This window comes from Sorex fumeus, unplaced genomic scaffold, assembly GCF_029834395.1.
Source record: "Sorex fumeus unplaced genomic scaffold, SorFum_2.1 ptg000038l, whole genome shotgun sequence".
NCBI lineage: Eukaryota > Metazoa > Chordata > Mammalia > Eulipotyphla > Soricidae > Sorex > Sorex fumeus.
This window is the reverse complement of record NW_026606095.1, coordinates 4,553,419-4,568,172: the sequence shown is the minus strand read 5'-3', so window position 1 is coordinate 4,568,172 and position 14,754 is coordinate 4,553,419. Positions and strand designations below refer to the sequence as shown.

At 51.5% G+C, this 14,754-nt stretch overlaps 1 protein-coding gene across 1 annotated transcript in view; it reads right to left on the bottom strand.

The window, feature by feature from the left end:
- Positions 1-14,371, bottom strand: part of LOC130027969 (guanine nucleotide-binding protein G(q) subunit alpha) — a 278,643-nt gene extending 264,272 nt beyond the window's left edge. The window contains exon 1 of the mRNA XM_056118723.1: positions 14,181-14,371. Within this exon, the coding sequence (XP_055974698.1) occupies positions 14,181-14,316 (136 nt within the window). The 5' untranslated portion in view covers positions 14,317-14,371. The remainder of the gene's footprint in view (positions 1-14,180) is intronic.
- Positions 14,372-14,754: the final 383 nt, after the last annotated feature.

Sequence of the window (14,754 nt, the reverse complement as noted above, 5' to 3'; positions counted from 1 at the left end):
TCCCCTCTCCCCTGCCACCCCCTCATCCCCTCTCCCCTGCCATCCCCACCTCCCCTCTCCCCTGCCACCCCCTCATCTCCTCTCCCCTGCCATCCCCACCTCCCCTCTACCCTGCCATTCCCACCTCCCTTCTCCCCTGCCATTCCCTCCTCCCCTCTTCCCTGCCAACCTCTCCTCCCCTCTCCCCTGCCATCCCCACCTCCCTTCTCCCCTGCCACCCCCTCATCCCCTCTCCCCTGCCATCCCCACCTCCCCTCTACCCTGCCATCCCCTCCTCTCCTCCATCATCCCCACCTCCCCTCTACCCCACCATCTCTATCTCTCCTCTACCCCGCCATCCCCACCTCCCCTCCCCCGCCATCCCCACCTCTCCTCTCCCCTACCATCCCCACCTCCCCTCTCCCCTGCCATCCCCCCTCTCCTCTATTTCCCCCTTCCCTCTACCCTCCCCCTCTGCCCCCCCACCCCCCTGCAGAGCCCAGCCCAGCACTATCTGAACAAACCCAAGCCTCACATCAACTCCCATCTAAAGTGGCGGGGGGGGGGGGGGGGGGGGGGGTGTCGAGGAAGAGGCAGTCCACTTGTGCCCTGCCAGGGCCATCTCCTCAGCCGGGCACTGTCCCCCTTTGCCGATGTGCCTGTGTACTCCCAGGCTATAAACAAACCAGTGTGAAGTTGCCCCAATAATGAGGCGGCAGCCAGGAGAGAAGGCGAGAGTCACTGCGAGGATGCCAGCATCCCGCGCGACTGCGGCCGCTCCACCCGTGAAGGAAGTGCTGGGTGCAGTTTCTCCATACCCTAAAAGAGAGTCCCTGAGGTCTCCCACATAACAGGTCGCCCACACCCACTCAGAAGAGAAATTACTGGGTGCCCCCCACCCAGAAAGTTAAGACTGGCTGCTCCCGAGGCGTCCAGCAGCCCAGGTGCCATCTCAAGTCTGGCAGAGGTGCTCCTGTTCACTAGGGTGCTTCTTCGCAGGATGCAGGTGAGGGCAGAGGGCCCCTCCATCCAAACCCTAAGCCACGGCCATGACGACGAAGGCCATCCGGAGGCCACTTGTCATTAATCTGCGACTCTAAGTAGAGAAGTCTCACTCGTAGGACCTGAGAGAGAATAGGGTGAGTGAGGTGCTTGCCTTGTATGCGGCCAGCCCCAATTCAACCCCCAAAGCCACATAAGGTCGGCCTGAAATGATCCTTGAGCACGGAGCCAGAAGCAAGCTCTGAGCACCCAAAACCCTGTCCCCCCCCAAAAAAATAAAACTAAGTCTGACTGCTTGTTCTGCTTCCAACAAAAACCCAAGTGCAGGGAAAGGGAAGGAACGGGCTGAAAAAAAAAAACAGACATAAGTGGTCCATCCATCTTTCTGGAAAGATCTGTGCCCATCAACTCCAAAAGCAGGGCACCTCCACACCTTCCCAGACCCCCACACCCCTATACCATGTGTGCCATGCCAGGGGGCCAGGCTCAAACTATCAGAGAGCCGGTCTACTCCCAATGAAAACGCCAGAGGCCCGCGTCGGCCACGGAGAACACTCAAACAGCCATCGGAGAGCGCTGCTTGCAGCTCAGTGGAGGAAAGGAACCCCCACAGGAGCGGGCAGTGAGGGAAAGGTCTCCAGTCCACAGGAGAGCCAGCAGGGCGGGGCCAGCAGTTACTTCTCGGGCCTGCGCCGCTGCTGGCAGGAAGCGGAGCCCGTGCTGATAGGACAGGAGGCGTCAGATACGGCTCCCGGGGAAGGCGTCGGGCTATCAGCTGCACGCCAGGCACGGGCCGCGGGGGCCGCAGGTGCACAGAGGGGAGGGTGGGCACCCAGCAGGCAGGCAGGCAGGCAGGCAGGCACCAGACCTGCCTGGGCCTCTGCCTCTCCCCACAGAGACGACTGGGCATGTGCCCCTTGGCCACCGCCAGCGCTGGGTTTGAGCAAACACAGGCCAAGGTGTGAAAGCTGCCAAGGCTTAGAGCTAAGAGAAAGCCCGGCCCTGGGCAGGAGCGACAGCACAGCAGGGAGGGCGTCTGTCTGCCTTGCATGTGCTGGATCCGGGTTCAATCCCCAGCGTCCCCTATGGTCCCCTGAGCACGGCCAGGAGCAATTCCTGAGTGCAGAGCCGGGAGTAACCCCTGTGCATCACTGGGTGTGACTCAAAAAGAAGAAAGAAAAAAAAAAAGCCCAATCCTGAGGTGGCCCGAGCTCTGTGGGGAAGGACTCCAACAGTGTCAGTTTTGCTCAGAGACGGAGGCAGGAGCAACTTACTGCAGGTTCTGGAAACAAAATGCAAAACTAAAGAGCAGCTACTTCTTGAACCAGATCACCAGCCAGAGAGCCACTTGGCAAACGGTTTTCCATGACAGGCTTGTTCTCCAAAATCTTATTCACACACGTTCGAAAGACAAACGAGTTCTTCGACCCTTGAAGATGGCAGCATTGTTGAAAGGGCAGGCTCAGAGAAAGAATTAAAGTCATCCTGCATTACTGGAACAAGGCACAGGAAATGGGTCAGCTATTTCAATCAAGAGGAAAATGCACGTGCCATCTGCAGAGGAAACTTATCATGAGGGACGCTCAGAAGCACAGGCCCTAGAGCATCAATTCACAGGGCAGGGAAATATCCTAAGAGCTGCCCCTGAAAAGGGGGGGGGGGGTAAAGACAGACAGAGACCTCAGAGGGCTGAGTATATCCTTCACCCGTGACAGGTCAAGCCCCAGCACCGCACCTTCTCCAAAGCATTTTCAGGAGTGAGCCTGGTGGTCCCCCAAGGCACCACCATGCGTGGCCTAAAATGAAAGCAAAATACCCAGGGGGGGCCTGGGATGTAGCTCAGTGATTAGAATACACACCTCTCATGGTCTGAAGCCTGGGAACATATCAACTCCCCCCCCACTACCACCACAACCAAAAAAAAACATAAACGCCCACTCAGATTGATGAGTTGGTTTTTTTTTGAGAAAGTGGGGGAGGGGGGTGAAGGGGGGCACTAGGAGTACGAGGCGTTCACCTTGCACACGAATGATGAACACGTTTCCATCCCTGGGTCCCAGCACAGGGTCCCCTAAGCACCACCAGGGCTGACCCACAGAGCATCAACGGGCGTGGCGCAAACACCAAACTAACGATTTCAAAAGCAAAAAGCAAAGGCCATTCCTGCCACTCTCCCGACCCACACAGAAATGCAATTAGATGTTTGAACACCCTCAAGTAAAAAAGAAGAGGACGTTCTGCCAGCGAGAGGAAGGCGCAGCCTCACTGCACGGCGCTCTGGTGTGAGATGCAGTGGCCCACGGGAGGCTGTGCAGGGCACGCTCACCCCAGCTCTGCTGCTCATCCCAGACCGATCTCTAGAAAAGGAGGAGAAAGTTGAGATTGTGTTCAGCAACAATACATTTTGTTGTAGAAACAGAGTGTTGCTAAAGAACCATGATATTCTCCTACGTTCGCACTCACAAATGTCTTTGTTTTAATATTTTAGAGCACCGTGGGGCCAAAGAAAGCATCCAGGGGTTGAGGCCCTGTACTAAAGGTTATCAGTCTTGTGTGCTTGGCCCATTATGGTTTGGCCCCCCAGCACCAGATATGGTCTCCTGAGCACCACCCAGGAGTGACCCCTGAGCACAGAGTCAGAAACAAGCCCAAAGAACATCCAGATATGGTACAAATAATTTAAAATAAAAGCAGTACCCAATTTATCTCACTTGCTTAAAGCAAGAGGATGTTTGAGGGGTTAGAAAGATGGTACAACGGGTAAAGCAGAGCACACGGCCAACCTGGGTTCAATCTCTGACATCCCATATTCCCACATGGGCCCCTGAACACAGCCAAGAATTATTCCTGAGAGCAGCGCCACGAGTAATCACTGAGCACTGTTGGGTGTGGCCCCCAAAACCAAACCAAAAAGCTCAACAACAACAAAAAGAGGATGTTTGAGAGAAGCACCATCTCTAACTTCCTGACCCTGAAAGAAACATGGAGCCCTGGAGTATTTGAAGAAGGCACCCTGGGGACAGAGAGTAAGAGGAAGGTGTTCCTTGAAAGTTGAGGTCTTCGGCAGGAGAGTGGCTGCAAATCGCTGGATAGCAAGTGAGTAAAGAATGGGCAAGGGGCAGAAGCATCCACATTACAAATAATAAACTTGCTGCAGAAACCAAGAAACACACAGAAGACGCCAGCAATCCTCCCTGCTCCCCCGAAGAAAAGAGAAACGAAGAACAAGCTATTTTTAAACAATTTTAAAAATGCCTTTAAAGCATTAAAAAAAATAAATAAATAAATAAAGCAGCAGCAGATAATTCTGATTTTCATTTAGCAAGTGATGATCATCAAAAAACGGGTCAAAATCCGTCAAGAACAGATCAATTCCTGATTTCACTTCTCCAACAGGGAACGAGCATGAAGCCTGCTCTTAGAATGAAAATGAATCCGTGCCTTAATATCACTTAATCGCTTCCCACAGCACACCCAAAGATGCACTCTGGCTCCTTTTCTTTCATTTGTTGATCAGTTATTGTTCCCTTCTGTGAGATTTCAGGAATATGCTGGCATTAATAGCATTCTAGTCCGTCCGTCCCCCCCCCCTCGCCCCCCCCCCCCCCCCCCCGCTCCTCAGTACTGCAATCCATTACACAACTTCCTTTGAGCAACGAACGACTTTGTTTCAGAAGCAACTGAGTGACCCCAGAGCCAAAACTGATCTTACAATAAAGGTGCAGTACTTTCCCACTCAAACCACTGGATAAAGCACACTGGCTTTTCAACCTGAGAGAGACAGAGAGAGACAGACGGAGAGAGACAAAGACAAACACAGAGAGACACAGAGAGAGACAGAGAGAACATGACACACAGTGAGAGAAGAGGATGAATTAGAAGCAGCAAAGCAGACAAAGGCGCTTTGGTCTTGGAACAGAATTTCCTTTCAGTGTGCCCCAGGTGAGCCACCAAAGAGGACCACAAATACGGAACATACGGGAGATGCCCACTGGAAGGAACCAAATAGTTTTCATTCCCTTCTCTCAATTACTCAGCTTTCCTCTGGGCACTCAACAGCCCTCTGCTCCCAAGGGAATCTAGATAACTCCTACAGGTGGTGTGCCCTGGGCTATCTCCATATGCAAAGAAGCAAGAGTCAGGCTGCACTGGCCACATCAGGGACCACAGTTCAATCTTCAACACCACATTCCAACACCTGAACACCACCAGGAATGACCCCTGAACAGAGAGCCCTAATAAGAACGCCCAAGAAAATCCCAAATAAAAGCATTTAAAAAAAAAGCCTCAGGCCACGGTGAGAGTACAGTGGGTAGGGCATTTGCCTTGCACCTGGCTGGCCCAGAAAAGGCAGCCCATAGGGTCTCCCAAGGCCCGCCAGGAATGATTCCTGAGCACAGAGCCAGGACTAAGTCCTGAGCATAGTCAGGTGTGGCCCCAAAACAAAAGAACCAAAACAAAAGAGAAAGAAAAAGCAAAGCCCGGGAAGGATAAACCCAGAAGTGTGTGTGTGGGGGGTGGGGGGGAGTAGACCAGCGGTGAGGCACCTGCCTTGAAAGCAGCCGACCCTGATGGATCCCAGGCACTGAGCACTGCCAGGATCCAGCCCTGAGCAGCACCACGTGAGGCCCAAAGCCAAAACATGATTGAAATGATTTAAAACTCAGAACAAGGTAGTACCAAATGTTAAAGAGCCACCAAAAAAAGTTGCAATCTTCCTTGCTGGCAAATAAAAATTCACAAGTGTATGACATAGCACAGACACAGTAGGTGCTTACTACGCTCATCTGATCCACACTCTCAAGACATGCCTGGTTTCAGGGCTGGAGCAAAAGTACAGGGGATAGGGCATTTGCCTTGCATGCGGTTGACCCGGGTTCGATCCCCAGCACCCTATATGATCCCCTGAGCAACGCCAGGAGTAATTCCTGAGTGCAAAACCAGGAGTAACCCCTGTACATTGCCAGCTGTGACCCAGAAAGATTTAAAAAAAAAAGGTGCCTGTTTTTTTTTTTTAATTTAAACCAAAAATTTTTCTTTTCAGTAACTGGCAAGTGTTCATTGAATATGTGAATTTAAAATATCTAAAAATTAATTTTTTAACTAATACTAATATTGTTCCAAAAACTGAACCATAAAGAAGAAATGATGATTAGGTATAAAAAGTTCACCCCCAAATACTTAGCAAATTCAGATATGTATGTTTGTTTGGTTGGTTGGTTTGGGTGCCACTCCAGTGATCCTCAAGGGTCACTCCCTGCTCTGCACTCAGGAACCACTCCTGGTGGGGTCAGGGGACTATGTGGGGCCCCAGGGATCAAACCCAGGTCAGTCACACAGTCACATGCAAGGTGAGCGCACTACCCACTGTACTATCTCTCCGGCCGCACAGATTCAGATTTTGCTTCACAATACGGAGATCTATTTTGGCTCACCAAGTCAAACTTCCAGACCACCTCGGATTCATGAACTCATTTCCATCAACATGCTTAGGTCCTTCTGCTTCTAGAGGTTAAATAAGACAGCAAGTTTTACTGATCGGTAATTTTCCCTGTCATCAAAGGTGTATACTGAATGTGTGCCTATAATTCCATTAGGAACAGCTGTTCACACAAAGGAGTGTTTGGGTCTGAAAGCAGCTCTTTATTTAATGTTACTTCCATCCGGCAGCATGAGAGAAAACATTCACTGTTTACCGTAGTCAGTTACTGCCACAGATTTAATTACCAACAATCACACATATTAACTTCTATTGCTATCACACACTTGCCGAGGATTAATTCAGCAGAGATCTTAAGATTGCTAAAAAGCCATCCGGAAAGTTTCCCCCACTGGAGACTGCCTGCTCTCTCCCTCCCCCCTTCAAGCAGGAAGTCAAACTTTAAATTTGCGGCTCCCAATACCTGCATTTCTCTTGCCCCAAATCCCAGAAGAGTGTGCAGGAAAGGCTGACCATGCCACGACTTAGGAGAAAAGCAGACGTCACCGTAAAATGGCTTCTCTCTTCCAAACTGTAGCTCTGAGCCCTCAAAGTCTGGAACTTTCCCTCTAGATGTCCTGATCAATGGCAACAGACCATCACACGGAGAGAAAAATTCACAGAAATGTGGAATCGAGACCGGTGCCAGAAAAATCCTGCTCATTACTTTTCAAGTACAAGTTTGCCTGGATCAGGAAGAGAAATCTGTTCCCTTTTTCTGCTAAGTTTAGCACACCACGCGGCCTCACCACTGCAAAAGCTGTTTCTTGTCCTTAAAATTCATCTGTAATAAAAACCGTAACTATATTTAATAGGCACCTCTGCAGAGTGCACATAAGCCGTCCATAAGATGGAGTGGGGTTTTGTTTCCTCATGAAAAGGACTACTGGATTTATTTATACTAAACAAAATGGCCACTATTCTGCTTTTTTTTCCCCAAACTTACCTAGAAATATTTGAATACACATGCGTGGAATAATTCCACGATTCCGCAGGGCTTTAATATGTGCCAAGGCTTTCAAATTAAGAAGTAACATGGAAATTCAGGATGGACAGTTCGGCTGCAGAATTAGACAATGAACCTATATGGTTCAATAGAAAATATATATATATATATATATATATATATAGTCTGATGATTCAGTTATAGATCAGAGCCACATATCTGAGTTCTTTAAAGGATGAGGAATGCTTCCACTTCCTCCTTCATATATGAACTTATAATACTCTGTCTTAAGAGGAATAAGAAGGAAGAAATGCATCCGAACAAATTCTGACATTTAAAAACATATTCCACACTTGGGAGCTACAAGAGTAGCAAAAATAAAACCAGCTGGTCTAAAAGCTGCCTCAGAAGCATGGAGTTCTGGGACTTCCAGAGAGAAGCGATTATTAGGGCTGCTTACAGGGATGCTTTTGTTCGGCAGTTCTGAGTAGCCTCTCTGGACAACCAGTGACCTCAGGTTAATTCAGGCACTCAACATGCCCACTGTTTCTCCAAGGAGCCCGGCAGGGGAGAGCAGGGGCCCAAGGCTCCAAATAAAGCCCGCAGACAGCCTGAATCGGCCAGAGTCCCCAGCCTCCTGCCCCAAAGCTACAGAGAACCGCTGTCTACTGACTCGAACCAGACACACTCCATCAACAAGTCCTAAAACTCTGCGACAACTGAGGTTCTCCTAGTCTCACTGTACATGCAGGTGGATCATCCAGACCGTGTGTGGTTCCCACCTCTCCTCTAGGGAAGTAAACAATTCACTGAGTGCATCGTGGGGGAGGGTGGGGAGCTAATTCATGGGCTGAAAAGCAAGAGGAGCTAGGAGTGAGGCTCTGTGGCAGAGTACATGTGTCCCCCATGAGTGAAGCCCTGAGTTCAGTCTCCAACATCTGGGCAGAGGAGCGAGTGGGCAGAGCAAAGATTTTTAGACTTTTTTTTTTCCTTCCGGTTTTTTTTGGGGCCACACCCTTAAGTGCTCGGGGCTCACACCCAGCTCCGCGCTCAGGGATCACTACCGGAAGTGCTCAGGGGACCATGCGGGACACCAGGGATGGCCACACGCCAGGCAAGTGCTCTATTCACTCTGCTATCACTCCAGTCCCCTAGATTTTCAGACTCTGATCACCTGATCACTCCCTGATGCACCCAGCAAACACTGTATTACACTGGCTGATTAGAGGAAACAATCCTGTATTAGCAGTTCCTTTACTGGAATCCACTTGTAATCAACTGGTTCAAAGAGTTAACAACTTTTTTAAGATCATGACTTCACCTGCCACAGACTGAAACATTCCACAGTCCCTTCTCCATGGTGTATCCATTAGTTTATGGTTCCCATTTTTAAGAGGAGGAAACAAATGTACTTATTTGGCAAGTATTTACTGAGCAAATTTTATGAGTTAAAGAGTGTGGCGGAAAGGGGCTGGAGAGACAGTAAGGCATAGAAGGTGCTTGCCTTGAATGCGCCAACCTGGATTCGATCCCCCAAGTCCAACCAGGAGTAGTTCCTGAGCACAGGGCCAGAAGGAACCCCTTTTGAGGACGGTGTGTCCTCAAAAGAAGGGAGGGAGGGAGAGAAGAAGGGAGGGAGGGAGGGAGGGAGGGAGGGAGGGAGGGAGGGAGGGAGGGAGGGAGGGAGGGAAAAAAGAAGGAAGGAAGGAAGGAAGGAAGGAAGGAAGGAAGGAAGGAAAGAAAGAAAGAAAGAAAGAAAGAAAGAAAGAAAGAAAGAGAGAGAGAGAGAGAGACCGGCCAGGGCAATAACACACTTGCCCTGTACTTGGGTAAGCCGGGTTCAATATCCAACATTCCATTTGGTCCCCAAGCTCCATCAGGAGTGAGCCCTGAGCACCACTGATGTGGCCCAAAGAAAAAGAATGTGACAAAATTGAATAGTGAATGATAAAACCTGATCTCTATCCTCATAAGGTTCCACTTTAGAACAGGAATATTATCTAATTATGTATCTAATTTGTTACAAAAATCAATCATACACATTCTTTCATCTAAGATGGACCAAAACTGAAACAAATATTTTAAGTGAAAAAATAAAAAAAAATGGGGCTCGGGATGTAGCTGGCTTAGCAGTGCAGCACAGGCTGAACGTGTAAAAGGTTTGACAGCCAGCACACTCACAAAAAAAGGCAGGAAGCGAAGATTTGCTAAATCTTCCTGTTTGAGGATTCAGATCTGAAAACTGAGGATTTTAAAATGATATGAAATTAAAGAATAGGTTAAGAGGGAAAAAATCTTCAAGAAATTGTAAGAAATTCTCAAATGAGTATGACTAGAGGCAAGTACTCAAAGCCATCTGTTTTCAACATATAGAAAGATACAATAAGAGTGTGATCTAAGTACCACCAATAGAAACACTCAATATTGAAGGTGATCAATTAAAAAAAACAGCTTTAAGGCTCGAAAGCATTTTTTTTAAAAATCATACTAAAATAAAAATATTTTTGCATATATATTTTGCTTACAAAGTTTTGAGATATTAAAAAATAAACCCTTGGGCCAGAGAGAATGAGCTGGAGCTAGTCTTCTTTATGTAGGAGACGGAGATTCAATCCCCGACACTGCATGGTCCCCCAGCACCAACAAGAGAAACCCCCAAGCACTGAGCCAGGAGTGGTCCCTGAGCACCACTTGGTGTAGCTCCACAAAACGTTAATTTTTTTTTTTTTAATTTTAGGGGCCAGAGAGATAGTACAGCAGGTAAGGCGTTCTCCTCGCATGCAGCTGACAAAGCTTTGATCCCCAACAACCCATATGGTCCCCTGAGCACCAACAGGAATGGTCCCTGAGTGCAGAGCCAGGAGTTACCCCTGAACACTATCAAGTGGGGCCCCCAAACAAATAAACAAACAAACAAAGAATTAACCTAATGTAAATAAATTCAGGGGCTGGAGCGATAGCATAGCGGTAGGGTGTTTGCCTTGCATACAGCCAACATGGTCCACACAAGTTCGATTCCTCCACCCCTCTCGGCAGAGCCCGGCAAGCTCCCCGTGACGTATTCGATATGCCAAACACAGTAACAACAAGTCTCACAAAGGAGATGTTACTGGGCCCGCTTGAGCAAATCGATGAAATAAATTCAGAGACAGAGAAAACAGGAAAACGATTCAGAATCTAACAAACTTTATGGTAGTTGATTTCTGAATTCGCCTGAAAAGGGAGTAAAAGGCAAAATAAATTAAGAAGAATAAATGTGTAACACAAGAGCACAGTTGCATTTATTATTTTTATGCACTTATCTTTGAGTTTGGGGGGGGAGGCCACACCCAGCAGTGCTCAGGACTTATTCCCAGCTCTGTGCTCAGGGATCACTCCAGAAGGGAGTCTAAGCAGTGGAGGTGGTCAGAAATGTGTTGGCCACATGCAAGGCAACCAATCAATTGCCTTCCACACTGTACTATCTCTCTCTGGCACTGATTCAATTGCCGTTAGACTTGTGTGGGGATATGAATCAAAATCGTTCTCTATTGTTGCATTTTGCTTTGTTTTGTTTGGGGATCGCACCCAGCACTGCACAGGGCTTACTCTGGCTTTGAGCTCCCGGGACCACATACGGTGCCAGGGCGTGAACGCTGGTCGGCTGCATGCGTGGCAAGCACTGGATTCTCTCTCCAGCCCAATGCAGGGAGCCACGATTTTCTTTCTCGACTTTCTTCGCATCACTCGACTGTAAATTTAAGTACGAGAACGAAGGCCAGGGTCTATACTTAACACCCCTCTCAAACTTTTCTACATTTCTATTTCCACTAACATGAAGCCACATCCTGTACTGAAATTTAGTTGAAGAACATTTTGATACTAAATCGCAATTACAAACAGGAGGGATTCCCCAACTTAAAGGAATTTAAAAAGTCCTGGTGGTAAACCACTGAACCAAGAATGGTTTCATTCCATAACCTCCTTTGGATAGGCACAACGACAGAAGAGGACAGAAGGGACGGTGGGAACTTGAAGAAGTAACCAGACAGCACGCTGGGAGTTCCTCCGACAGAGCAGCTTCCCTGCAGCCAAAGCCTGGACTTATTTCTCTCCTGGACTCAAAACAAAATGAAGCAAGGGGCAAAAATACGCACCCAGGACATGGTGCATGCCACCCACTGCAAGGCTGACTGCCAGAAGCTGGGCACAAAAGCAACAGACTGAAAGCTGACGCCGTAGCAATTTGTGTCTGTCAAAAGCCTGCGGGAGCTTTTCATGCTATTAACGAATGCAGGTGCAAGTATAACGTTACCGCTTCTAATGGGTCAGATTTGGGTGCTAGTGCATATAACGATCTAGCAAGAGGGGGGGAAAGGGTGTTCATAGCCCCTGAGCGATGAAACTTTTCCTCCCATTTTTGTTCCCCATAAAACTATTTCCATGGCACATGTTTAAAAGCTTTGTACCTTTGCACGGTTCTGAAATGCACGATCGGTAATGAAGCAGCCATGGATACTCAGCCCTTCCCTACCCCCACCCCAAGGCGGCCTCCCCGACTTTCAAATCTAGGCCGGCAGAGACAGAGAACGAAGCTCGGAGGTTCTGAAGTGGGAGCAGCCAGGAGACCGAGGGCTGATCCACTTCAGGGAGCACAGTAAGCTACAGAAGCCGCTGCTGCCTCAGGCACTGCTCGACAGAAGCCGAAACTATCAAATTTTAATAACTTCGCTCTCCAAAACACAAGCCCTTCCCATTAATCATGAATTCGAACACTCCCTACATATATATATATATATATATATAGTCTATTGCCTTCTCTGTTTCTCTCTTAATCAATCCACTGCACATTTTTCAGTCATTAGAAGGAGATCCAGATGAGAGGGGATGGAAATGATCCACAGAAAATAAATCTCCTGTATCCAAGTGCCCAGCATCCTCCTCCTTCACCGCTGAACTTGGACTTGGGTTCTTCACAAACGTGTGGACACAGACCTAACCTGGTATTCACAGGAAGACCCGAAAGTTCCGTGTGTGAATTAACCATCTGTACCTGCATCTCCCTGTGACGGCTCTGTTTTGTTCCTTCTGGAAAACGACCCAGTCCCTAAGCAGCCCAGTCCCAGAAACCAGCGGGTTCCCTGAGCTGAGAAATGCCAAGCCCAAGGCAGAGAACACACCGCTTCGCCAATCCTTCCTGACAGGGCTGTCTTCTCTTCCGGCAGCGAGTCTGAGAAAATATTCCACGCGCAAGTGGCCAGACACAAGTGCAGACATGTTTTGGGGCCTGCTACTGCAAAGCTGTCTGCGCTTCCCACCACAGTGGCGCCGCCGAGTTGGGTGTCAGGCAGTTCGGTCTGAGCCACCCGGGAGAGTCAAGCATCTCATACCCTATAGGAGAAACAGCGTTTTCCTGGCCACTGGGTGTGAAGGCAGACCACTGGGTGCTGGTGGACGGCCAACTGCCTGCACCCTTCCATGGAAGCTTAAAATGCTGTAGCACTCAAACAAAAGGTTTCTATTTGCTTCCAAGCCCGTCTCAGAGCAGCCTGCCGGGTTGCAGTAGACTAACTGCTAAATTCAGGCCTCCAAGGGTGCTTCTCACCAAACAAAAGATACCCGGAGTTCCCCGCTCCCTCAACCATTATCCATGGACAGAGGCAGGGAAGAAACTGCCTGTCACCATCCAAGACCAAGACTGGTCTCAGGGTTGTTCCCTTACGGTGGCAGGTGGGCCCATCACTGTGACTCGGGGTCTTGCCTCCCTGCACCCCCCAACTCCTAAGGTTCCTTCTTTGCCAGGCCAACCCCTAGGGCCTCCTCCAGGAATGCAGTCGCGAGGGTGCCCATTCCCTTTCCTCTGGACCCCATGAAGCTTCGTCCATGGATGCTTACGAGCCACTTGACCACACCAACCCCAAAGGTGCTCCCCCAGGCACAGCCGCTGCCCTCCCCCCACGGGGCACTGTGGCTGCCGCGATACCCAAAGTTCGGTTGCTCGGCCGATACCTCCCCCCCAAAAGAGATGCACATGTAACAGATGCACTGCGCTGAACGCTCACACGGAATTCTCAGCCTTTGGGGTGCACACAAAGGTATATTCGGAGAGCCGGACCAGGCAGCCTGCACCGTATCTCTCGGCGCATGCATTTCCGTGTGTGTGTGTGTGTGCTGTGTGTGCATATGTGCGCGTGCAGGTCCGTGTGTGCACGTCCCATGTGCGTGCGCATCTGTGTCCACGGGTGCGTGTGGACGTCGGTGTGCGCGTGCAAGTGTTGTGCGCATGCCTGAGTGTGCAGGGGGGTGAACGTGTATGCACGCGTGTGCGTGTGTGCTCGGCTGTGCGCGCATGTGTCTGTGAGCGTGGGGGTGAATGCGTGTGTGAACGCGTGCGTGTCTGCGTGTGCCGGTGTGTGCGTGCATGCGTAGGCTGATGCATCTGTGTGTGTGCGCGTCTGTGTATACGCGAGCGTGCGTACGTGTGTCTATGTGTGTGTGTGTGTGTGAGCGTGTGTGTCCCTTCGTGTGCCGGCGTCCGCGAGTGAGTCCCTGGCGGGTCCGTTCCAGTGCGCGCGCATGTGTCCGTGCACGCGCCCACGCGGGTGCCAGGACCGGCCGGGGGCGCGCTCGGGACGGCCGGCCGGGGGCGAGCCGCGGCCGCCGGGGTCTGGGGGGCGGCGGGGAGGGGGGCGCCGGCGGAGGTCCCGGGGCATGGGAGGTTGGGGAGGGGGTACACGCGCGCGCGCGCACGGGGGCCGACCCCGGGCCAGCGGCGGCGGCGGCGGCGGCACTCACCGAGCAGCAGCAGCTTGAGCTCGCGGCGCGCGTCCCGCTTGTCCCGGCGGAGCTGCCGCTCGATCTCGTCGTTGATCCTCCGGGCCTCCTTGGCCTCCTCGCTCAGGCAGCACGCCATGATGGACTCCAGAGTCATTCTTCCGAAGTGCCTCGGCCGCGGCCCCGCCGGCGGCGGCCCCGCTCGCCCGCCCGCTCGCACGCGCGCACACGCCCTCGCGCCCTCGCTCCCCCGGGGCCGGCGGCGGCCGCGAGCCCCCGGAGCCCGGGCGCGCGGCCCGGACGAGCTGGGGGGCGGCCGCGGGGGGCCCGCGGGCAGCGAGGGGTGTGGGATGGGAGGGGGGGCGCGGCGGGATCGCGCGCGCGCGCGCGCGACCCGGGGCGCTGGCTCGGAAGGCCGCGCCCGGCCCCCCGCTCAGACGCCCGCGCCTGCGGCCCCGGCCCCGGGCAGGGGCGGCCCGCCTCGCCTCCCGCGCCGCCGCGCCCCTAGGCCGAGCGCATCCACCGGGGCGTCCGCGCCGCGCCCCGCCGCCGCCGCCGCCGCCGCCGCCTGCTCCGCGCCGGGGCCGCGCGCAAC